At 51.3% G+C, this 25,396-nt stretch overlaps 1 protein-coding gene across 3 annotated transcripts in view; it reads left to right on the top strand.

The window, feature by feature from the left end:
* Positions 1-25,396, top strand: part of ERF (ETS2 repressor factor) — a 241,215-nt gene that overhangs the window by 70,236 nt on the left and 145,583 nt on the right. The window contains exon 1 of one of the 3 annotated variants that reach the window (XM_069201387.1): positions 3,772-3,919. The exons of the other annotated variants lie outside the window; for them this stretch is intronic. Coding sequence (XP_069057488.1) covers positions 3,898-3,919 — 22 coding nt within the window. The 5' untranslated portion in view covers positions 3,772-3,897. Of the gene's footprint in view, positions 1-3,771; positions 3,920-25,396 lie in introns of those variants that run through there. 3 annotated transcript variants of the gene reach the window in all.

The following is a 25,396-nucleotide window of genomic DNA, read 5'->3' as shown; positions in this document are numbered from 1 at the left end:
CTCTTACTCCTCTCTCCTTCTCTCTTCCTCTGCTTTTCTTTCCTTCCTTAACTCATCTTTACTTCTGCTCTGCTTCCTTCCAGTGCCCCCTCTCTCCCTTTGCTTTTTTCACTCCCTTGCCTCTTCTCTTCCTTGCCTCCTCCTTTATTCTGCTTTTCTTTCTCTTGCCTCCATTCTCCTTCTGCTTTTCTGTCGTTTTCTTTCTTTTCTCTCGTCTCCCCTTTACTTTTGTGTCTCTTCTTTTCCTCATCCCTCTATTCCTCTGCTTCCCTTTCCTTCTTTTGATTCTCTTCTTTTATGTCTTTCCTTGCACCCTTCTCCTTCCCTTCTGTCCTCCCTTACTGTTTTATTTCCCTTCCCTTGCCTGTCCCTCTTCCTTTGTTTCTCTTTTCTTGCTTTGCACCACTCTCCTTTGCCAGTATCCTCCTTTAGTATGTTTCTATTTCCCTTCATGTTATTCCCTTCCTTTGCTTGTCTTTCTTCACCTTCTTCCTTCCTTTATTCTGGGTTTCTTTCCTTGTCTTCTCGTTCCTCAGCTTCCTCTTCCTTCCCTTATCTCTCTTTGCTCGTCTTTACTTCCTGTTCTCCTCTTTCCACCTTGTTCTCCTTTTCCCGCCTTGTTCTCCTTTTTTCTCCTTATTCTCCTCTTTCCTCCTTGTCTCCTCTTCCCTCCTTGTTATCCTTTCATTCTCTTTCCTCCTCGTTCTCCTCTTTCTTCTTTGTTCTCTTTCTTCCTCTTTCCTCTTGGCCCGGTTTCCTTCCTCTTTGGTCGTTTTTCCTCTTTCCTCCATGTCTCCTCTTTCCTCCTTGTTTACTCTTTCCTCCTTCTTTCCTTTTTCCTTCTCTTTCCTCCTTGTTTTCCTTTCTTCCTTGTTCTCCTTTCCTTCTTTCCTCCTTGTTCTTCTCTTTCTTCCTTGTCTCCTCTTTCCTCCTTGTCTCCTCTTTTCTCCTTTTTCCTCGTTATCCTTTCATTCTCTTTCCTTCTCGTTCACCTCTTTCTTCTTTTTTCGCTTCCTTCCTCTTCCTTCCTCTTTCCTCCTTGTCTCCTCTTTCTTCTTCTTTCCTCCTTGCCTCCTCTTTCTTCCTCTTTCCTCCTTGCCTCCTCTTTCCTCCTTGTTCTCTTTTCCTTCTCTTTCCCCCTTGTCGCCTCTTTCCTTCTTTCACTCTTGTCTCATCTTTCCTCCTTGTCTCCCTTTCCTCCTTTTTTCCTCTTTTCTTCTTGTCTCCTCTTTCCTACTCCTTCCTTGTTCTCCTTTCCTTCTCTTTCCTCGTCGTCTCCTTTTTCCTCCTTGTCTCCTCTTTCCTCCTTGTAATTCTTTCCTTCTCTTTTCTCCTTGTTCTCCTCTTTCTTCATTATCCTTCTTTCCTTCTCTTTCCTACTTGTCTCCTCGTTCCTCCTTGTCTTCCTTTCTCCTTGTCTCCTCTTTTCCCCTTTTTCCTCCTTGTTCTCCTCTTTTCTCTTTGTTTCCTCTTTCCTCCTTGTATCTTCTTTTTACGCCTTGCCTCCTCTTTCATCCTTTTTCTCCTTTCTTCCTTGTTCTCCTTTCCTTCTCTTTCCTCCTTGTTCTCCTTTCTCTCTTTTCTCCTTGTCTCCTCTTTCCTCCTTGTCTCTTCTTTCCTCCTTGTTCTCCTCTATACTCCTTGTTCTCCTCTGTCCTTCTCTTTTCTCCTTGTGTCCTTTTTCCTCCTTGTCTCCTCTTTCCTCCTTGTTCTCCTATTTCCTTTTTTTCCTCCTTGTCTCCTCGTTCCTGCTTGTTCTCCTCTTTTCTTCTTGTTCTCATTTCCTCTCTTTTCTTCTTGTCTCCTATTTCCTCTTTGGGCTCCTCTTTTCTCCTTGTCTTCTCTTTCTTCCTTTTTTTTCTTTACTTCTTTTTCCTATTGTTCTCCTTTCCTTCTCTTTCCTCCTTGTTCTCCTCTTTCTTGTTTTCCTTCCCTTCTCTTAACTCCTTGCCTCCTCTTTCCTCCTTGTTCTCCTTTCCTTTTCTTTCCTCCTTGTCTGCTCTTTCCTTCTCTTTCCTCCTTGGCTTCTCTTTCTTCCTTGTTTTCCTTTCCTTCTCTTGCCTCCTTGTCTCCTCTTGCCTTCTGTTTCCTCCTCGTCGCCCCTTTCTTCCTTGTTTTCATTTACTTATTTTTCCTCTGTCTCCTTTTTCCTCCTTTCCTTTTCTTTCCTCCTTGTTCTCCTCTTTCTTCCTCGTTTTCCTTTCCTTTTATTTCCTCCTTGTCTCTTCTTTCTTCCTATCCTCCTTTCCTTCCCTTTCCTCCTTGTTCTCTTTCTTCCTTGTTTTCCTTTCCTCCTCTTTCCTCCTTGTTCTCTTTCTTCTGTGTTTTCCTTTTCTTCTCTTTCCTCCTTTCCTTCTCTTTCCTCTTTGTCTCCTCTTTCTTCCTTGTTTTCCTTTCCTCCTTGTTCTCTTTCTTCTGTGTTTTCTTTCTCTTTCCTCCTTGTCTCCTCTTTGCTTCTTGTTCTTCTGATTTATCTTTCCTCCTTGTCCTCTTTCCTTCACTTTCCTCCTTGTCTGCTCTTTCCTCTTTTTCTTCTTTGCTTCTCTTTGTCCTCTTTCTTCCTTGTGTTCCTTTCCTTGTTTACCTTTCTTTCTCTTTCCTCTGTGTTCTCCTTTCCTTCTACTTCCTCCATGTCTCCTCTTTCTTCCTTGTTTTCCTTTCCTTCTTATTCTCTTTCTTCCTTGTTTTCCTTGTCTCCTCTTTCCTCCTTGTCTCCTCTTTCATCTTTGTTCTTCTTTGCTTCCCTCTCCTTTTTCTCTTTCTTCCTTGTTTTCCTTTCCTTCTCTTTCCTCTTTTTTCTCCTTTCCTTCTTTCCTCCATGTCCTCTTTCTTCCTAGTTATCCTTTCCTTCTCTTCCCTCCTGGTTCTTTCTTCCTTGTTTTCATTTCCTTCTCTTTCCTTCTTGTTCTACTTTCCTTCTCTTTCCTCCTTGTCTCCTATTTCCTCTTTGTTCTCCTTTCCTTCTTGTTTTCCTTTCCGTCTCTTTCCTCCTTGTTCTCTTGCTTCCTTGTTTTCCTTTCCTTCTCTTTCCTCTTTTTTCTCCTTTCCTTCTTTCCTCCATGTCCTCTTTCTTCCTAGTTATCCTTTCCTTCTCTTCCCTCCTGGTTCTTTCTTCCTTGTTTTCATTTCCTTCTCTTTCCTTCTCGTCTCCTCTTTCCTTCTTGTTCTACTTTCCTTCTCTTTCCTCCTTGTCTCCTATTTCCTCTTTGTTCTCCTTTCCTTCTTGTTTTCCTTTCCGTCTCTTTCCTCCTTGTTCTCTTGCTTCCTTGTTTTCCTTTCCTTCTCTTTCCTCTTTTTTCTCCTTTCCTTCTTTCCTCCATGTCCTCTTTCTTCCTAGTTATCCTTTCCTTCTCTTCCCTCCTGGTTCTTTCTTCCTTGTTTTCATTTCCTTCTCTTTCCTTCTCGTCTCCTCTTTCCTTCTTGTTCTACTTTCCTTCTCTTTCCTCCTTGTCTCCTATTTCCTCTTTGTTCTCCTTTCCTTCTTGTTTTCCTTTCCGTCTCTTTCCTCCTTGTTCTCTTGCTTCCTTGTTTTCCTTTCTTTCTCTTTCCTCCGTGTCTCTTCTTTCCTCCTTGTTCTCTTTCCCGCTTTCCTCCTCGTCTCCTCTCTCGCTCTGTCCCTCTCCCGTGCTTGTCACTTCTCCCGCACCCTTCGCCGGGGCTCTCTGCCGTGGCCCCCACTCCGGACCCCCAGTCCCGGTCCAGATCCGATGGGGGCCGGAGGGGGTCTCCATAGCGACGCGGTGCTCGGCGGTGACGTCAGGAGTGGGCGGCGCCCCGCGGCGTGGGCGGCCCGGGAGTGAAATACTAAACGAGAGGAGAAGCGAGGAGGCGCCGGAGCGAGCGGCATGAGGCTCTGAGCGGGGCCGGCGAGAGCACGGAGGAGCCGGGAGCCGAGCCATGAAGACCCCCGGGGAGTCAGGTGAGGAGCACGGGGCTGGATCGGAACCTGGGGCCGGGGTCCGAGTCACAAAGAAACTCCCAAACTTCCGTGTCCCGGGCGGGCACCGCCGCACCCCCTCCAGGCCCAGAACTCACTCAAACTTTGTTTCTTCTCGGCAACAGGTTCGATGTGTGGGGTGTCCTCAGGAACCTGTTTATTATTAGTGCCCCTACTCTTAAACAGGGGGGTAAAACACCTTTACCTCCGCCACCCCGTGTGTGTGTCTTTATGTTTATTGGAAGGGGTGGGGGCGTTGTGATCCGCCGCTTTGCTTGATTCCGCGGCGGGGGAGCGCTGGGGGGTGTTCAGTCTCTCCCTGTCAGTGTTTGTGCGGGGGGGTTGAAGAGGGGTGGTGTTGTTGGGGTTGAATCTCTACCGCCCTACTTAAATCCGCCGGGGGGGATGAGAAGTTTCCCGGCCCCTCCCCCACCAGCCTGGATCCCCTTTGGCGCCACCTCAGCCCCCGCCCGGAATGCGAGCCTCTGTGTCTGCTTCTGTTAAAACTTGTTTCCTCCTCTAATTAAAGCCGCAGTCTGAAACCCGAGCGGCGGGCAGGGCTGGCCCTGCGTCCGCTGCCCCGACTCTCCTTCTCTGATCTGTCCCTGCTGCCCCTCTGATCTGTCCCTCCTGCCCGGGCGCAGCCTGTCCGCTGCCCTAGCACTGTTTGATTCCACCCTCCCCCTTACTGCCTCAATACTGGCCTGCCAGCGGACAGACCCTGCTCACTATCCCAGCACACTGAGATGTCCTGCTACCTTTGCATAGCGGGGCTGATTTCGTTAAACACTGATCTGTCCTACTGCCACTGCAGTAGTACACCCTGGACAGACCGGAGAAAGCTTGCCAACTGTCCAGATGCTCCGGACAGTCCTACTGCCCGTGTACAGCCGGACCGCTTCCCAAGCAGTTTCAGGTCCTACTTACTACCCGGACACATCCCGTCTTGCCCTTGGAAAGCCCTCGACCGAACTTTCCTGCTGCCCTAAACACGGTCTGCCCTTATCCTGTCCCAGCACAGCTCTCTACGGCTGTCCTACTTCCCAGACAATGATTTCTGTTGTGCCACTGCAGCCCGCACTGCCTTTCACTTTGCCCGGCACAACAAATCCCTGAATTTCCTTCTATTTAAAATGATCTGTCGTCCCGGGCCCTCCCGCCCTGACCCCTTGTTCTGCCCACTGCCCGGTCCAGACCCCCCGGTGTCCCAGCACAGTTCCTACTGTCCCAACGCAGCCGGCGCCCCTCCCCCGATCCATCTCTGCCCCGCCGCTGTGTCTTTAAGTGCTGCCCTCGGCAGTGATGTAATGTTAGTTTTTGAAGCTCGGATTGAATTCCAGCCTTTTAGCTTTTGGCTCTGGGGATTAGTCAGACGGGGTGGTGTGGGGGCTTCTGGGGAGGCGGGGGCTTTAAAGGGGCAGGCGTCATTTAACAAAGCAAGGGCTCCGAACACAAAGCAGGGGCCCGTTCCCTTGCCAATGCCACCGACTTCAGGGGCACTGGCCTCTGTCGGTGGCCGGAGTGTGGCCCCTGAGCCTGGCAGTGCCACAGGCTACAAGGGCAATGGCCTCCCGGAGTGTGGCACACGTGCCCTGGCAGTGCCACAGACTGCGGTAGTCGGAGTGTGGCACACGTGCCGTGGCAGTGCCACAGACTGCAGGAACACTGGCCTCTCTCGGAGGTCGGTGTGTTGTCCCCGAGCCCGGCAGTACCACAGGCTACAAGGGCACTGGCCTCCCGGAGTGTGGCACACGTGCCCTGGCAATGCCACAGACTGCCGGAACACTGGCCTCCCGGAGTGGGGGTACACGTGCCCTGGCAGTGCCACCGACTGCGGTGGTCGGAGTGTGGCACACGTGCCCCCCAGCGCTCTGCTCCGGACACAAACTTTAAGCTGGCTCCTGGCTCGGAGGGGTACCTGTGGCGCGGTGCCCTTCACGTTTCGCACGAGTCCTCCGCCGCCTGTGGTGCCCACCCTAAACCGACGCTCGTAACTGCTTCTTCCCGTTGATGTAATCAGAGCAGGAACATCTGACTCACACTTGTAAACTCCGCCAGTGCCGGGCCCCGGTCTCCGCGTGGCAGTGGGGAGTGAGGTGTCTGGCGTGTGAGTGGGGGCCCGTGCGGCTCCTTCCAGCGCTGCGGGGTGACCTGGCCTTGCTTCTCCCCGCTGTGAGTGGGTCTGACAGCAGCTGCGTGGGGCTTGTGCGGCGGAGGGCGAGTGTGGGTTTCACAGCAGCTTGGGCTGTGTGGGAGCTTGTGACAAGCTGCGTGCTTGAGGGGGCAGAGACGTGGGATCTCCGAAGACTAGTCCGTGGGCGGCTCGTGGAACACTTTACCACTCGGAACAAATGTGTCTGTGGGATTGTCGTACAGATCGGAGCCAGCGTGACACAACAGACAAATGTGTGGTGCCAGCCTGCGCCAAACTCTTTCCGCTGTCACACGCCGAGCCCCCCGCACCGAGTGCAAGTAACCACGCTGGACCCGTGTATTCCCAGCTCTTAGCCTCTGGACCCTGCCTCTTCGCTCCCCCGAGACTAGCTCGCTTTATCAGACCTCAGGTCATGGGCGTCTTGTGCCCTCTCTTCACCAGGGCTGACTCGGGCCCCGCCGAGCACTTAACAACGATATTATCCGCCTCCCACACTGGGAACGTGTGGAAGAGTCGGAAGCCACGGAGGCTGATCAAGGGTGCTCGTCCTCGGGAGGGAAGGGCTTAACACTCGCGGTGGCAGAGCCGGCACTGAGAGCACTTGGGAAGAATGAACAGGTCGTAGGATAGATGGCACCCGTGGCAGAGCCGGCACTGAGAGCACTTGGGAGGAACAGGCGCTAGGATAGATGGCACCCATAGCACTTTGGGGGGGAAGGAACAGGTCGTAGGATAGATGGCACCCATAGCACTTTGGGGGGGGGAAGGAACAGGTCGTAGGATAGATGGCACCCATAGCACTTTGGGGGGGGAAGGGACAGGTCGTAGGATAGATGGCACCCGTGGCAGAGCCGGCACCGAGAGCTCTGGGGATGAAGGAACAGGTCGTAGGATAGATGGCACCCGTGGCAGAGCCGGCACTGAGAGCACTTGGGAGGAACAGGCGTTAGGATAGATGGCACTTTGGGGGGAAAGGAACAGGTCGTAGGATAGATGGCACCCGTGGCAGAGCCGGCACTGAGAGCACTTAGGAGGAACAGGCGTTAGGATAGATGGCACCCATAGCACTTTGGGGGGGAAGGGACAGGTCGTAGGATAGATGGCACCCATAGCACTTTGGGGGGGAAGGGACAGGTCGTAGGATAGATGGCACCCGTGGCAGAGCCGGCACCGAGAGCTCTGGGGAGGAACGAACTTCTTGAACCCTCAGAACTATCCATGTCATGACAGGCTCTCAGGCACTCTTTGGTTATGTCCGCCCTGTATAAAAAAAATGCCTAAGTAAAATAAACTGGCGGTGACAGGACTAGTGCGGACTTGTCTGGGGCAATCTCCAGAAGGCGTGGCTATGTTGATCTTATTCCCGTGGCTCAGTGACTGAGCTACACACCTGCATAACTGACAGGAGAGTGCATTTATGGAGTGCTTCTGCTGTAGTTGTTGAAGTTTGCTATTGTGTTGCAGGGCGTGGATGTTCTCGTTTGCACAGAATAGGCAGTAAATGCGTTGCAGTGACGGGCTTTCTTTCATGCAGTCGTGCTTAATACGTTTTGTGATGTTGGACCTGCACCTTGAACATATTGCACCACGAGAGCAACACCTAGAAGTCGCAGAGCCAGATCAGTCGAGTAGTAGAATAGCTATCATTGGTGTAGCGCTGGTAAACGAATGCTGCGATCGCGCCCCTCGGTTACTTCCTTCAGCCGGGGGTTCGGTGGCCACCCCTGTCCCTCGTCCATACCTGGACCTGTACGAGAGAGGCCTGTGCAATTCCTCGACCGCGTCAGGAGCAGTCACCGAACGTGGTCTGTGTATGAGGGAGGCCAAGCACCGTCCACCGCAGACCCGCTGTGATTGCATTCTCCCAAAACTCCTTTTTTCCTAGTGGATCACATCTACCGTCCCTGTTCAGTGTTGAGGCGCACATATGCGTGCCTGTATCCCCACGGTAAAGGCAAGCAATTCTAGCCCCCGACATCTCAGCTGCTCATCTAACGTGTTGCAATATTTTGTTCTGTCAATTCCCTTCATAAAGAAAGCATTGCTAAGAAGAGTGGGGGGCTTTTGGCTTTATATACGTTCATCTGTGCAGTATTGCGCGCGCGTTTTTTTTCCCACCTGGAGAAAAAGCAAAGATGTCTTAAGGTATCTCAACAGGAATCTAAGCAGAATTTTAAAATAAATGTAAAGGGAAGCGTCTTCTAAGTACTAACTTGCTTTCCGCAGGATTCACCAATTTCCTTCTTTGCAGTAGACCAGAGAGCCGATTTCTGGGCCTCCATGAGAAGCATCAGGCTAAATACACCCTTTGCCTCAGATCCCAGCAGAGTACTGCAGGTGTCCCTTCTCCCAGTAACATAACCCTTTGTGTCACAAAGTTTGTGGTTTCCATAAATTTGTGGAATGCAGAATATGAAACAAAGCAACACAAGATGATGAACTGAGTGCTGAACCTGTTCAAATATGTACCCACAGTCAGCGACCTGGGCTAAATCCATCGGTCTGTTTTTGCTCAGCCTGCAACCTCAGTTTGGACCCAACCATATGTAAATGTCTTGACTCTGTTCTCCATGGGAACTGACCAGCCCGAACTGCCAGGCCAAGTCCGCCCTGGACCGGAAACAAGCGTACTGGGACTGGTTTCAGGGTATCGCCCCTAATCAGCTATGCGTGCACAGTGAGCAAGGGACGCTGTACTGTGTTCACCCTAAGTGGGAAGCGTATGCCCAGGAATGGGGCCCTTGCGTGCTGAACCACTGGAATTAAGCTAGCATGGCTAAAGATGGGTGGTACCCCGAAACCGGTCCTAGGATGCTTGTTTCTAGTCCAGGGAGGACCTACCTTGGCAGTTCAGGCTGGACTATTCCCTGGAAAGCAGGGTCAAGATTGATTTGCATATGGCTGGGTCCAACTTGGGCTGATGTGGCGAGCAACATAACAATAGATTAAACCCAGATCTGTGCTTAGGGATGAGTGCTTGAAAAGTTTCAACCCTCCATCTATCATTTTATTTTGAGGGATTGCAATGGACATAAAACAAACACAACCCTCAAAGTTTGCACTTCAGCCACACTACAGCAAAAATAGCCCTGTTGTGCTTTTACAGCTAGGCTTGGAAGGGTGCGGAGCCTCACAGGTTTTTTTGGGGGGTGGGGGGGGGTGGCAGATGGTGATCTGAGTGCTGGAGTAGCAGGCGAGAGAGAGGAGGAAACATACTTCCTGTCATGAAGTGCTGCATGAAAAAGAAGAAAGTCGTTCCTTCAATGTGAACAGTAGGATGATAAGTCAGCAAATCAAAATCACCTTTAAAAAGACTGTGGTCCAGGATAAGGCAAATGCAAGAAAAGGAAGACAAGCTAGTTAATAAGAGGCACGTAAATTAGTGACAGTGAAGCTAAGAAATTATTTTTGACGGGAGGGGGCGGCTGTAACCCCATTGCAGACTGAATACTTGCATGGTCTTGTAGGCGACGTAAAAATCAATGTTTCATGTTTTTATATCTCGTTCTTCTTGAACAGACTAACCTGTTACTGCAGTGTTTTCACAACAGGCACTGCGGCTAGGCTCGATGTTGGGTCTTACCTGTTGTACACAATGAACTTCACATTCTGTATAAAGTATCCATTCTTTCAAGACCTCCGACCATTGTGCTTGACAAGGTCCATGGAGTCAAATTGATGCATGCACTGCATGAATATCTTACAACTCACGGTGGCAGGAGCAAGTAACCTGCATGTGCTCAGCCATCTATCCTTCCTAGGTCAATAAAATTATCTTGATATGAGTGGGGAACAATAAATAAGGTTTGCATTACCAAGATGGCCGTTGTTTCCTCCTAAACGTCCTATTTACAAGTGTCATTGTTTCTGCTACTCATTCGCTTTTAAATGTACCCTTTACAAATGCATGCAAAGGGGCCCCGTGTAAAACCCCCACCAAAACTGGAATACCGTTTCTGAAGAAACCTGGCTCTCAGAACTGCAAAAACACCAACCACCTGTGGCACCAAGACGGCCTTGCCATTCCTATTTCGACCACTGCATCCGTCACCTTCTGTGCAGACTCCCTGCCACCTCTCAAAACCCATCAGAGGGACAAGACCGGAAGCAGCTTTGTATGACTACCTTTGATGCGCCATTCGAGTGGCAATGGAGACTCACCTGTGACATCAGACAAATTAGCCCTTCGACAGTACCACTAGCAGCTGAAATCCACAAAGTGCATAGCACTGACTGAGTAGGAAAGACAGCAGCGCCAAGAACTCAAGGGCCACCTCCATCGTGAATGAATTCTCCACGCTTGCTGCCAGCTCCACTACAATTGCCCTCTTCAGGAGCTCTGCTCCCAGTTTGTGTTTGCAACAAGATAAGCGCAATCTGTGGTAACTTCGCACTGCACCCTAACCCCTCCACTCTGACAGCGCTCCTTCGGGATAGTGACGTTACTGCAGAAACTATCCTGATCTGCTGGCCCAACATCAGCCGAATGGATACCGCCATTCCTGCCTCATCCATCCACTCAGGAGTGCATCTCTCACCCATCTGCACTGTCCTCACCCTGATGCTCGATGACTCCCTTACCAGAGCTACATTCCTGAACCACTGGAAACACACCACCATCTTACCACTACTGAAGAAACCCACAACAGGCATGCCCTCTCCAGATAACCACAAACCCTCCTCTCTGCTACCGTACCCAGCAAAATTCCCAGTGGAACTCCTTAGTAAGAGACTAGACAACTACCTGAATGACAGCCACCTCCTACACTTTTCCCAAGCAGGCTTCAGACCAAACCACAGCACCAGAGTTACGCTCATAGCTGTCACCGACGACATCAGGACCATCGTGGATCAATGCAACACCGCAGCCCCCCATCCTGCTCGTCCTCTGTGGCTTTCAGTGCTGCCTCCTACTTGATTGTCATCCAATGTCTCCACAATTCAGGAATTTGAGTAACATCTCTTAGTGGATCAACTCTTTCCTTACAGGATGCATGCAGAAATCCCACCTATACATCTGGACTGACTCAGCCTCACATTCTTCTATATCTACATGGACCCATTTGCCAGTATCATGTGAACCTATGTAATCGACACAGCCAGCACCCAAGCAAAGTTCACTGAAGGCAGGTCAGAAGTCACTCTATTGATGAAATTCAACTTCTGTAAACACTTCGTTTATGAACAGAGGTAGTACTCTTTTGGGAAGGGCTCGTCGCTTTGATTCTCGGCCTAGTGGCCATCTGAACTTTGACCCGGACCCAGCAGCTCATGGTTGACAACGTATTGATGCCCACTTGTCAGCCCAATTACCTCTTCCACACCCTCAAGGCTCTCAGAAAAATCTTCAGGTGGCTTCCTCTGAAACACCCACCTAATAATCACTCCTGCACTTGTCACCAGCAAGCTAGATTACGGAGACACACTCTACGTCAGCTAGATTACGGAGACACACTCTACGTTAGCTAGATTACGGAGACACACTCTACGTCAGCTAGATTACGGAGACACACTCTACGTCAGCTAGATTACGGAGACACACTCTACGTCAGCTAGATTACGGAGACACACTCTACGTCAGCTAGATTACGGAGACACACTCTGCGTCAGCTAGATTACGGAGACACACTCTGCGTCAGCTAGATTACGGAGACACACTCTACGTCAGCTAGATTACGGAGACACACTCTACGTCAGCTAGATTACGGAGACACACTCTACGTCAGCTAGATTACGGAGACACACTCTACGTCAGCTAGATTACGGAGACACACTCTACGTCAGCTAGATTACGGAGACACACTCTTCGTGAGCTAGATTACGGAGACACACTCTTCGTGAGCTAGATTACGGAGACACACTCTTCGTGAGCTAGATTACGGAGACACACTCTTCGTGAGCTAGATTACGGAGACACACTCTTCGTGAGCTAGATTACGGAGACACACTCTTCGTGAGCTAGATTACGGAGACACACTCTTCGTGAGCTAGATTACGGAGACACACTCTTCGTGAGCTAGATTACGGAGACACACTCTTCGTGAGCTAGATTACGGAGACACACTCTTCGTGAGCTAGATTACGGAGACACACTCTTCGTGAGCTAGATTACGGAGACACACTCTTCGTGAGCTAGATTACGGAGACACACTCTTCGTGAGCTAGATTACGGAGACACACTCTTCGTGAGCTAGATTACGGAGACACACTCTTCGTGAGCTAGATTACGGAGACACACTCTTCGTGAGCTAGATTACGGAGACACACTCTTCGTGAGCTAGATTACGGAGACACACTCTTCGTGAGCTAGATTACGGAGACACACTCTTCGTGAGCTAGATTACGGAGACACACTCTTCGTGAGCTAGATTACGGAGACACACTCTTCGTCAGCTAGATTACGGAGACACACACTACGTCAGATAGATTACGGAGACACACTCTACGTCAGCTAGATTACGGAGACACACTCTACGTCAGCTAGATTACGGAGACACACTCTACGTCAGCTAGATTACGGAGACACACTCCACGTTGGAATCTCAGGCCAGTTCACCAAGTGGCTCCAGACCACTCAGAATGCAGCCGCTACACTCGGACCCAACCTCCCTCCAGATGCCCACATTTGTACTCATCCCAAAGACCTCCACTGGCTCCATATACACAACTGTGCACTGTTCAGATTGCTTACACATAAACTCCCCTCCTCTTCCACACCCCCACCAGACACTGCCGCTCGGCCAACTTCTGGTCATCTGAAGAACCAGCGATGGTGGCTCTGCCTTTCTCATACGTGGCCCTAAAGCCTCTAAAAAACGCCCCTTCACACGAGGGCCACCAGCTCAGTCCATTAATTCAGGAAGAAACATAAAACACAGGTCTCCACGTGGGCTCCATCCAGGGCAGCACCAAACCCTACCCCTTTCTTACCAGTGCCAGGGTACCCTCCTGGTTGAGATGGGCGCTTTGAAGGTACACTTAAAATAACATCATGTTGCTTTAAGGCATTGTGATGTGCAGAGCCGGCATTTAAATGGTTAATCACCCAGAACCTCGCTTTGGCTGTTTCTAGTATATCTGTCTTACAGTTTATGACTTTAGGGCAAGGTTGATTAATAAGTTGCACTGGTGCAAAGCTTGTTGAGTTCAAAGTCTTTTCATGTTTGTGCTACTCTGAGTCTAGTCAGACGTGGGTTTGTGAGGCTCACTCTTTCCCCTAGCTCTCAAATCTGTCAAGGAACTGCGAGTGAGTGAGCTACCCCGTTTGTGAGGCCATTAAGCACATGTTTGGGAACTACTGGGCAGTTGTCTGTAATGATTTTATGGCCTTGCTGAGTAACCTACGGCGATAGACATTACCTTGATTTTTGCACATTTTTACATTTACTGTCACATCGGACTGCAGAGCCACCTCCCCTTCCTCGTTGCAAGTGTGGTTTTTTTTTTTTTTTTTTTTTTTTTTTCTCTCTTGTTCTAACGGGGTCTGCCTTGCAGCATAGAGGCGCGGGGTACTGACGCTGTGCCTGGTGGTCCTCTGCGCTGGGGCGCCTGGCCCTGCCAAGTAGATGGATTCGGGTCCTTTAACTTTCTTGGCTGCAGCCAATGGGCGTGCTGTCATTCCGCAGGGGCAGGCCACTGGCATTATTGCACAATCGGGTCCTCTCCCTCTGTATAAAGACAAAAGTGGCATTTTGTGAGCGTATTTATGACTTGTATACTTGTTATCGCCGTCGGTCTTGGTTTGCACTGTATTAGGACCATTTTGACACCCAAACACAGCAATATTCAAAGGAAAGGTGACTAGTTTCCAGCCCTTGGTAAAACGTTTCCGCTTTCTCTAAAAACAACTTTGAAACATTTTTTTGTTAACCTCGGCCGGCTATGCAGCAAATTATGTATTATGTGGCACAATCGCAAATTCGTAATTATGCGTAAAACGCCACAGCTGCAAATCGCCTAATTCCAGTGGCCCGGAGTGTAGGAGAGTACCTCGAGGCAGCCACGTGGGCGTCGCTACAGCGCTTTTGAAGCCCGTTGATACGCAGCGCTAAACCTGTTGCTGCCGCTGGCGGCTAAACGAAGTTTTTATTTTAGTTTGGGTTCGTGCTGTGCCCCTTAATCAGTGCCACACTGATTGATCTCAGTCGATACGCGCAGCACCTGGAGGGCCCCCCTCACTTCCCTCCTGTGCGCCCACGGACTGGCATCGGTGAGGGTGGTGACTGGTGCCCCTGTCCGTCCCGGACACCGGACATTTGTAGCTGTTTCTGGGGGATGCGACGAGGCAGCATCGAGGCGGTGTGTGCACGTTGGGTGCAGAGGCCTGTGCTCGGCGTGTGTAGAACAGCGCACGCGTACATAAAAGGCGCTAGCTTGAAGGCTTCTTCAGGAGTGCACGCTGTGCCGTGCAGCTCCAGCCGGAGACCCTGCAGCCTTCGTGCCCCGGCCCCCGTTACCGCTGCTCGCGTGCCGTGGTGTACCCTTGAAGGGCTTGCGGGTGTCTCTCCCTGCTCTCATGCCTCGCCCCGGGCACAGCCTGATCGCATGCTCCAGGCCACAGGTGTACCACCCACCTGTGTACCTGCTGCCAGCCTGGCATTGCCGCAACCCCTCTCTGCACCGTTCCCTGACTTGAGCGCATCACGTTCTCTGTCCGAGTTGAAGAATGGCCCAAGGGTGGTACTGAGGGGCCTGGACAGTTATCGATGGCAGGCCGTGGGAATGAAAGTACCAGTCAGACTGTCTCTCGTTAGGGAGGCGGACCATAAAGTTAAAGAAAAATATCATTCGGTGCGACAAATAGATCTGTCACTGAGCAGTTGTACAAGGTGTCCGGGGCCGGGATTAAACTCGGAGAACCAGCTTGAAAGAAAGCGGTCTCGCACAGCTCCCGTGCCACCCGTATCAGTGCCCCTCGGGCCTTCCCTTCCGAACTCTGCTCGCCGACTCCAAAGTTCACATCCCCAGCTTGTTTCACCCTTCCAGGAATGCACACATGCTCTCCTCGTACATTCCTGACATGGCTCCATGTCCGGGGACAGCAGCCCGGCTCACTAGGGCTGACGGGGCCCTAGTGAGGAACAAAACAAGATCTGACACTCGTCCCCCGGGGGCATCCGCAAGAGGCTACAAATCAGAGGATGTGCACACCCGTGTCCCCAGGGCCTGGGAAACAAACAAGCCCCCCTCGAGGGAACGAGTGCAGCGGAGGGCAGTGCCAGCCCGGCCACAGGTGGAGTGCAGCCTGGCTCTGTGTGTGTGTGTCGCCCTTGTTTCCCAGGCTCCTTGCACCCTTCTTCGAGATTTAATCTGCAGTGTTGGAGAAAGAGCTTCTTCCACGGGCTCTTTTGGTGTTTTTAGAGCCTCCTGTCCTCTCCCAAGTCTTTCTCCAAAAACTCGTCGGAGGTGCAGTCAGTTTTTGTACTCCTCCTTTGTCGTAGCCGGGCCTTCAGACAGAAAGAACCCCGGAAATGATCTCTTCCTCCAGCAAGCCTGTCCAGTGTGGACCTGCTTTCTTTTAATAAGGTGTCATGTGAGGCGTCCCTTGCTTGACGATGACACCTTTCATCCCTGTGACCTTCTGCTCCATAAAGTAGAATTGTTGATGGCTCTACATTAATAAGGCTCTTAAGTGGGGTGCAGCCAGTGCTCCTCTGTGTACACGGTGTTGATATCATGGTGGCCCAGACGAGTTTTTTGTTCCAGAGGTGCAGTTCCCAGTCCTAATCTAGCAGCTCCTTCATGGAAGAGGATGTGACTCCACATTGACAGGGCTCTGGTGGTCCATTGTGAGGACCAGGGAATCTGCGTCCGTGTGTTCAGCTCTTCAGTGAAGAGCTTTTCAGTTTGATGTGGACATTCGCCAGGCAGAGGTTTAGGGTATCTCTGCAGGCCACCTTGCATGTATTCTGCAAGCAATAACCTATCTATGTTTTTTGTAAGGCAATGTCTGGAGGACTTAAGAAACCTGTTAGTTCAAGTCGTGTGCTGTCCGAAGCTGCCTTCTCTTACTGCTTGCCATTGCCTCGTAGGGAGACCTACCCACGTGGGGCCGGAGGTAGGTAGTGTAAACTCACCTCTGCGGTGATTCGGGTGCTCCTGTGCAGTGTTCCCGGCATTCTCCTGCTTCCCCCTTTCCCCCTTTTCTCTTTAAAAGTCTGTTCATGGTGAGTGTAAAGAACTGTGGCTTGTAAGATATGCACAGAGCGGCTCCAATAAAACAAGCTTTTTAAAGCGCTTCGAGCCGTGGTTGTAGGGCATAAATGGTCCGAAATAGGACATATTGGAATGAAGTCTGCAGTGTACAGGGTACTCACTCACTGAGAAGCCCAAGTTACCAAGCTGTCTTTACACTTTACTAAACAATTCCGACCAGGTTATTTCTTAGTAGGGAATCCATCAATACTTCTGCACCTTTTTGCCAAGTGGGGGCACATGTCCGGGCAGCATTTCCTCAAGATGTAAAAACAAATGAGTGCTAGAAGAGGCCGCGTTACTGCCGGTGCTGCCGACTTTGGACCTAGGGTTCTGGCAAATCATTTAATCTATTCCCCCCCTGCTTTTAAAAAAGTGACCTAAACAGCGCCTTCCTGCCGAGAGTCTACGTGGTTGACTGCGCTGTGCAGGAAAACTATGCACATAGATTATTAACTAGTCAATATTTTGAAGACTTGATTAAAGGAGTAACTATGAAGGATTGTGTCTCCAGTAAACCAGGCCCGTTTCAATAACAGCTGAAGTAAATGAGTCGGAGATCTGGGGGCATTTTAACAGCTTCAGGAGACGTCCTTGATGACACTATAGCGTGGAAGTGGTCCTATTGTGGAAATCAAATGAATGAGAAGATTGTTGTTGGGGGAATAATCGCACAACAGTCACACTTCAGCGGACATCTAAGAAATGTCACGGCGACTATCACTGACATTGAACCATCTCCGAGAACCATTGTGCTCTTCTAGGTTACAGCCTGCAGCCAAGGGGTGGTTTGCACAAAGGGCTTCACTTGTTTGTGCAGTGCCTACCTCCTAACTAACACACCTTTCAGTTCATCAAGGAATCTAGACCTTCAGCAAAACATGCTGTTGTAGATGATGAATTATTTTATCTTCAGAAATGACCCCGGTCTTTCTCCGAACTTCAGCAGAGGTTTAAAATGTAACACTTGCTTACATCTGTCTGAAAAGAAAACAAAGGTTTGGTTTTTATAGGGATCTGTGAATAGGATCAGTAATCGCATTAAGAAGGCAGTATAAGTTATTTCTGGTTTTGTACAGGACCACGGAGCCAAGTATGATCCAATTTCGAAACTAATAAACTTTGGCTTTTCCTTAGCTTTTTATTTTATTGTCAGCGGTGTCAAGACTAATTGTAGCCATCTGGCAAGTTTAGTCCACAGCTTGGATAGTGTGTGTTCTTCTTCGGGTATCCAGAACCAGGAGCCTACTCTAAATCTTCAACCCAAACTAGACATTTGCTTGAAATATTGTTGACCCTCTATAAAAATAAATAAAAACATGTTGGAAGAGGTGCCATAGAGGCTGTGTCACAGACACTAGATTTCTGATAATTTTCAGGAAAGTTCAATGTTAACTTTTGCCTACAGAGTTGGTCTGCAGCTACCCGAAGGACTTGTGTAGATTTCCATGACTTTGCCTTGGAGATGACCCACTTCTGAAATATTCTCTGAATGATGGCTGTTGGACTTTGAACTAGGCAGACCTTTTTTTTTAATTTTATTTTTTTATATAGGTTGTGGTGCTGGTCACGGTGTTTTTAACGTAAAGATCTTCTGTATGGCTCACGGGGCAGATGTTCTTCATCTACAGATAAAGAAACAGCTGCCTGTCCTGACTGGCCGACCCCACAGATTGGGAAGCACTGTCGGATGAGGCAAACGGTGGCCACACCAGCGTCTTCCCCTAACTGGGTTCTGCAGAAAGCTCTAGAAGGTGGGGCCACAGAGGCTCTGGCGAGTCCCGGAAGTGGGAAAAGGCGGGCCATGGGTTTGTTAAACGTCAAGACACATAGAAACGAAGGGGAAATCAGAGTCCAGTTAGTGTCAGGAGACCGAAAGACTTGTAGAAGACCACCGTTTGCCAAGGCTGCAGACTGGTGGTGTGGGGAAATCCAAATCGGTGGACTGGCACCAGTCTTTTATAACCCTTCAGTGTGGGGGACGAGCCCTGTGAGTGGGAGACCTAAGCCCTGCCAACAGGATGTAGGAAGTGCCACGCCACACTAGAGTAAGGTGAAGAAACAACTCCTGTCTCCAGGAGGCGCTTCTGCAGGTGTCGGGCTGTCAGAAAGCAGAAGCGTCATTCCCACCTTTGGAAATGCAGGCAGCAGCCAGGAGAGTGAACTAGAGAAGTGCGGACTGCGTTTATGGGTAGTTCTGGTCTTCGGGAGCAGGTACCACGCCCCACACTGCCCGGTGAAGGTGTCTGGAGAGGGAGGTGTTTGTGTCCCCTAGTCCCCCCCCCCCAAAAAAAAAAAAACATGTTTGAAGAGTAGCTCTAACGGTGTCTTTTACCACACGATATCCCAAGTTAATTATCTAGGCATAACTTCACAGGCGTTTCGTATGTTTCGGCGATAACAATTTACATGGCTTGTGATCGCTGCCCACCCTGTATCATGCTTCTGCGCACTGGTCCGGGCTGCGGCTGCTGTTCGGAGCAAGGCCTTCAGCCTCGGTGTTGTAGGAGGGGGTGGACGGGTTTCTGGTTCGACTGCCTCGAAGTGTTGTATTAAAAGCCTGTACTTTACCAGGAGGTGCAGGCACTGTGGGTTGGGATAGTGGAACAGAAGGAAGCAGCCGGTGCTCGTCAGAGCTGGCATCACGGGCAGCCTTGTGCCAGTGGGGGGATTGTCTGCCGGCAGGGCGGGCCCTCCGGTCTTAGTGCAGCCTGCTGCTGCTTGCCGACTTTACTAGTTCACTCGTGCTGTGGCCTGGGTCATGCTGCATCTTGTAGTACCCAGGCACCCACGTCAAGGCTTTCAGCCTCCCCTGGCACAGTGTAGACTCCCACCCTGGGCAAGCAGAGGCAGCCCATCTCCCACCCTTGTGTGAACAGGCTGGGCTGTGTTGATGTTTGGAGGGAGTGTCTCCACTGTGGTGGGACCTGCAACAGACCCAGAGTGCAGATCAATCCCTAGCATGAAGACAACACTCCTCCCGAGAAGGAGGTGGATATCACCCTGCCTGCGCAGCCTCGAGCCTGCTCTGGAGCTCCTACCCTGCCTGCGCATCCAAGAGCCTGCACTGGGGCTCCTACCCTTCCTGCACAGCCTAGAGCCTGCTCTGGAGCTCCTACCCTGCCTGCGCAGCCTCGAGCCTGCTCTGGAGCTCCTACCCTGCCTGCGCAGCCTCGAGCCTGCTCTGGAGCTCCTACCCTGCCTACGCAGCCTCGAGCCTGCTCTGGGGCACCTACCCTGCCTGCGCTTCCTAGAGCCTGCTCTGGGGCACCTACCCTGCCTGCGGTTCCTAGAGCCTGCTCTGGGGCACCTACCCTGCCTGCGCAGCCTCGAGCCTGCTCTGGAGCTCCCACCCTGCCTGCGCAGCCTCGAGCCTGCTCTGGAGCTCCTACCCTGCCTGCGCATCCAAGAGCCTGCACTGGGGCTCCTACCCTTCCTGCACAGCCTAGAGCCTGCTCTGGAGCTCCTACCCTGCCTGCGGTTCCTAGAGCCTGCTCTGGAGCTCCTACCCTGCCTGCGCAGCCTCGAGCCTGCTCTGGAGCTCCTACCCTGCCTACGCAGCCTCGAGCCTGCTCTGGAGCTCCTACCCTGCCTGCGCTTCCTAGAGCCTGCTCTGGGGCACCTACCCTGCCTGCGGTTCCTAGAGCCTGCTCTGGGGCACCTACCCTGCCTGCGCAGCCTCGAGCCTGCTCTGGGGCACCCACCCTGCCTGCGCTTCCAAGAGCCTGCTCTGGAGCTCCTACCCTGCCTGCGCTTCCAAGAGCCTGCTCTGGAGCTCCTACCCTGCCTGCACAGCCTAGAGCCTGCTCTGGGGCACCTACCCTGCCTGCGCATCCAAGAGCCTGCTCTGGGGCACCTACCCTGCCTGCGCATCCAAGAGCCTGCTCTGGGGCACCTACCCTGCCTGCGCATCCAAGAGCCTGCTCTGGAGCTCCTACCCTGCCTGCGCATCCAAGAGCCTGCTCTGGAGCTCCTACCCTGCCTGCGCATCCAAGAGCCTGCTCTGGAGCACCCACCCTGCCTGCGGTTCCTAGAACCTGCTCTGGAGCTCCTACCCTGCCTGCGCATCCAAGAGCCTACTCTGGGGCACCCACCCTGCCTGCACAGCCTAGAGCCTGCTCTGGAGCTCCTACCCTGCCTGCGCATCCAGGAGCCTGCTCTGGAGCTCCTACCCTGCCTGCGCATCCACGAGCCTGCTCTGCCCTTCCCCCAGCCTCCAGCCTGCTCTGGGGCACCCACCCTGCCTGCGCATTCAAGAGCCTGCTCTGGGGCACCCACCCTGCCTGCGCATTCAAGAGCCTGCTCTGGGGCACCCACCCTGCCTGCGCATTCAAGAGCCTGCTCTGGAGCACCCACCCACCCTGCCTGCGCATCCAAGAGCCTGCTCTGGAGCTCCTACCCTGCCTGCGCATCCAAGAGCCTGCTCTGGGGCACCCACCCTGCCTGCACAGCCTAGAGCCTGCTCTGGAGCACCCACCCTGCCTGCGCATCCACGAGCCTGCTCTGCCCTTCCTCAAGCCTGCTCTGGTGCACCCACCCACCCTGCCTGCGCATCCAAGAGCCTGCTCTGGGGCACCCACCCTGCCTGCGCATCCAAGAGCCTGCTCTGGTGCACCCACCCACCCTGCCTGCGCATCCAAGAGCCTGCACTGGGGCACCCACCCTTCCTGCACAGCCTAGAGCCTGCTCTGGAGCTCCTACCCTGCCTGCGCATCCAAGAGCCTGCTCTGGTACCCCCCCCCCCCCCCTTTCCGCCTGCACAGCCTCGAGCTCCTTCCCTGCATGCATTTCCTAGAGCTCGCTCTGGGGCCCCACCCTCCCTGCACATCCATGAACCTGCTCTGGAGCTCCTACACAGCCCTGGGCCTGCTCTGGAGCCGCCCGCCCCCCCCCGCATGCACATCCAGGAGCTTTGTGCTTCTGGAAGACTGTCCTCGTGTTCTTCCTATTAGGGAGTCATAAAGTGTGGGGAAATTCACTGGCTACTGCCAGTCAAACCCTGAATCATTTAATGCAGTTCTCATTTGTCCTTCTGGAAGTGAATCCTCTGAAGTCAATAGCTGTTGATGGTGCAGAGGGGGGCGGTCCTTGCCCCTGCTAGTATTCCATGCAGCGCTTGCGGATGGGGCAAGTTCTTTTCCGAGGCTGTGCTGTTCAGCATCTCAAGGCCTGTCTGATGGCACTTGGAGCATGTGGAAGTCTGCCTCGGGCGGGAGGGCTAAAATTGGCCTGGTCTTTAGGAAACTGAAACCAGTCTCTTCCTCCTGCTATGCCCATGTGTTGGGAGCAGGAAACTCTGGAATTGGGCTGAGCTCACAGGCTATATTAGGGGCCTAGATGCGCATCCGCTAGCCGGCCAGAGCCTTGGGGTGAGCAGGGACTTACTGGCTCGCCCTTCATGACCTTCTTGCATTTCTTTTTGTCATCCGTGTGTGTTTACAGTCTCCCTTCAGATGGCAGACGTTCAGTACAACAGCACCACTTATTGGCGCCAGCAAGAGTCACCTTTTCCATGTGATGGGCACCAAATGCAGGGAGCATTGGTAAAGGTCTCAGGGTTTTGAGCTGTTGGCGTTGCTGATGCTTGTTTGCGAGGCTGTTCCCTGAATGTGAGCAGTCAAAGAGCACCAGAGAAGGGACAAAGACCGGAAGAGGAAGGAAGGCCATTGTGTAATGGAAAGGAAAGCACTGGCTTCCTCTAGACCAGGGGTCTACAAACTGGGGGCGGGCCCCACTAGGGGGGCCGCAAGTGATCCCAAGGGGGGCGTCAGGCTGTGGCCGAAAGAATCATTATGCTGATGATACCAGTGCTCTTTGTTAAACAGCAAGAATGATCTGCCTTAGACCACTCTGTAATGGGCCATCACGAACATCTTTTGTCATTTATAACCTGGCAGGAAGGTGTCGAAGGGGAAGGGACTCCAAATTCTCTTCAAAACCTCCGCCCCATTTTCTAATAATCACACTGTGATTACACATTAGTAATGCCTGCCTGACTAGAATCTATTTGATTGCATTTTCAAACGGTAACAGAGCTTAACTGCAAACGTTTACTAAGTCTAGACACATTTAAAACCAGCCAATTCAACAAATGTGAAAAATTCCAGGTGGGAGGCGCAATGACACACACACCTCCCTAAAAGCTCTCTGGAAGTGAGACCTAGAAGGTTTTCCATATTCCTGAAAGTACACATGCTTGCTATAAAACACTTCAACACTCTTTTATTTTAAACATACGGTCTCCACATTCAAGTGGAGACTCGTTACTGTTCTGATCCATGCTTGTAGTTAACAGATGAAAACACAACTGAGCTGTTGCCTTGGTTTGCCGCACTCGGATGCCTTGCAAGGCCTGGTAAGTGCTGCAGGGGCGCGGCCCTGACCTCGGTGAGGTAGGAAGTGGGCTGAGTTCACCACCTTTCGCCATTTCTAATAGTTATTGCCGGGTGACTTTATTGAGTGCGATGGCCTGTTTCCACCTGCGGCAGTGGTCCCTATGGCTGGATACAACTAACGCTTTCCATGCTGTGGTGACCATTTACTTCACATTGGTTTCATTTGTGTGGCCGGTTTATTTTGATACAGAAGACTTGCTATTATGTTCTGTGTGCTTCTTCCATTGTGATGATTAACCATTTTCTGTTGGACCATGATGTGGAGGAGCTTTCTTCATCATTGATGACTGTTGTTTCCCGATTATTCATTTCCTATAGGCCGGATGTTCCTTCCCTGTGGATTTTGTTGTTGTTGTGTGTATTTATCTACTTGGGGAGGTTTTGGCCTGGACCCTCTCTTTTACATCTGTGTTGGCCTACTACTGTAGTAGATTAGGATTTTGTAGTTTGGTCCTGCCGAATTGCCACCGATCTTTGTGACACTTAGGCATGAAACATGTCGATCCTGATTTAATATAACCATGAAGAACCAATTTTCTTTCTTCCTCGTTTACCTTTTTTTTTTTTTAATCTTGACATGGCCACATAGAATAAAACGGGTTAGGTGTCCCTTGGCCATTTTTAGCTGTTTACTCTTTCCAGTCTACATACCAGACAGTTTCATTTGACTCTTCATATGGCACGTTTTTAAATAAAAGATCTCTTGTGAAGAGTCCCTTGTGATTGCCCTTTAGGCATTGCAGTGCTTCCCTAACAAGGAGATGCCCGATGATGAAGCATGCCACCTGATTAGGTGGTGAGGGCTCTTGCTCTTAAACTTATTTCCTTTCGACCTATTTCATATCCATGCTTCCGCCCTTTTTTTTTTTTTTTTTCGGTTATGAACTGCATACCTTTGTCTTTGTATCTTATGTTAAGACGCATGTATGCTGGACCTTTAACACTCCTAGTCCCATTTCTTTCAGAGGCATTTGTTTTGTGCCAGCGCAAAGGTATTCAGGTGCTTTCAATGGGCCGACAAGGTCTCCTGAAGTGCAACACACTTCCTTAAGCGCTACGTTCTGTGATAGAAGCAATTATCAGCCACTGTTGTTGGTGTGTCCAGGGCTTGTTTCCTCGTCATGTAGTCCAGTGATTCCCAACCTGGGGGTCCGTGAACCCTCCTCAGGGGGTCCGTGACTGCTTAAAAAATGTAAATAATATTAACATATTAGGCCCCCAGCTTTCAGTACTGACTCAGTGAGGGGTCCTCGGATACCAATAATGAGCCATGGGGGTCCCTGGGTTCCGGTAATTATAAAGTGGGTGTCCATAGAAGTCTAAAGGTTGGGAACCACTGATGTAGACAAACATACTTTTTGTGTTTTTTGTATTCGTTTTTGATCCATTGGGGCAGATTGCTTGAGGCAGTGTCTGAACTGTGCTTGTACTGCAGCCATGGTAGTCTCATGTTTGGAGACCATGTTTATTCGTTGTAGGTGGCGAGACGGGGGTAGTGTCGGATCTCAACCTTTTTGCCCCCTTGTTGAAACCATGTGTACTTGGCATAGGTGGTGAGAGTGGGGCAATGTCCCCTCTTCTCTGCTCCCTAGTTCTAGATTGCGAGAAGACCTTTTAGTGTATCCATCTCGTCCACTGCAAGATTGCTTTCCCCAGGTGGTGATTCAGAAAGTCTTGTCAATGAGTTATCCAAGTCCTGCTCCTTCTCCGCCTGTGTACCCACGTACTCTGACCTACCCTTCCCCATCCACCCCAATATTCTTTTACTTTTGAGCTTTAGGCAGTGGGTGATAGTGTTGGGCACTTCTTGAACTACATTGTGTGCCCTGAGGACTGACTATGGAAGCGGCGTTACTCAGCATGTCCTGGGATCTGGGGTAAGCAGCTCCAGGCCAACAGAGGTCCATTCAGAAGCACTTCAGTGGACGCTGATGTCATACTAAGCACTACTGCTCTCTTCGCCGCCTCCCCGATGGGCACAAGCGACTGTGTGTGTCTTCTACACCCAGCTGAGGCTTTGCTCCAGCCCTCTTTGTGCGGATGGTGACTTGTGTGATCAGACTGGGTGCTGGTCTGCCTCTGGGCTGCCTCACTTCTGTCGTGCTTTCTGCTGCTATTAGGGTAGCCTGCAGAGGAAGGGGCGAGTGAGCATTCCCATAGTTCCGGCAGGGGCGGTGACCCCTCGCTTGGAGCACCTCGGTTAGGCTAGTGTGTGGACAATGGGGCGAGTGAGCCCTTCTGTTGTTTTGGTAGGGGACGGTGGTCCCCCCCCCCCCCCCCCCCCCCCCCCACACACGTGGAACACCTCAGTAAGGCTAGTCAGCAAAGTGAGCCCCTCTGTAGTTCTGGTAGAGGACCGTGCCATACAAGTGGAAGGCTTTGCTCCAGTCACTGCTACTTTTGAGTCCGACATGCCTCCAGGAACTTGGGTGAGCCTATCTTTTGTTTGAGCACTAGACCAAAAGTGCGGGTGCCAGTTTTGGCTGCAGTCACCCTTTTGCTGGGCATGTGGGGAGGCTCCTATGCGAACCCATAGCTGCTACTGCGAGGTAGGTGATGGTGGTGGTGTTGGATGCACGCAGAGGATCTTGGCGGACAGCCAAGAGTGGTGAAAACCTAGAATGAAAGGATCATTTTTGCACAGTATGTGTAATCTGACATTCTTACAGCGCGTCCTGTAGCTCTAGCGTCACCGGGAGATACATTTGGTACCCC

Source organism: Pleurodeles waltl, chromosome 7 (assembly GCF_031143425.1).
Source record: "Pleurodeles waltl isolate 20211129_DDA chromosome 7, aPleWal1.hap1.20221129, whole genome shotgun sequence".
Lineage (NCBI taxonomy): Eukaryota > Metazoa > Chordata > Amphibia > Caudata > Salamandridae > Pleurodeles > Pleurodeles waltl.
This window is presented reverse-complemented; position numbering and strand designations above follow the sequence as displayed.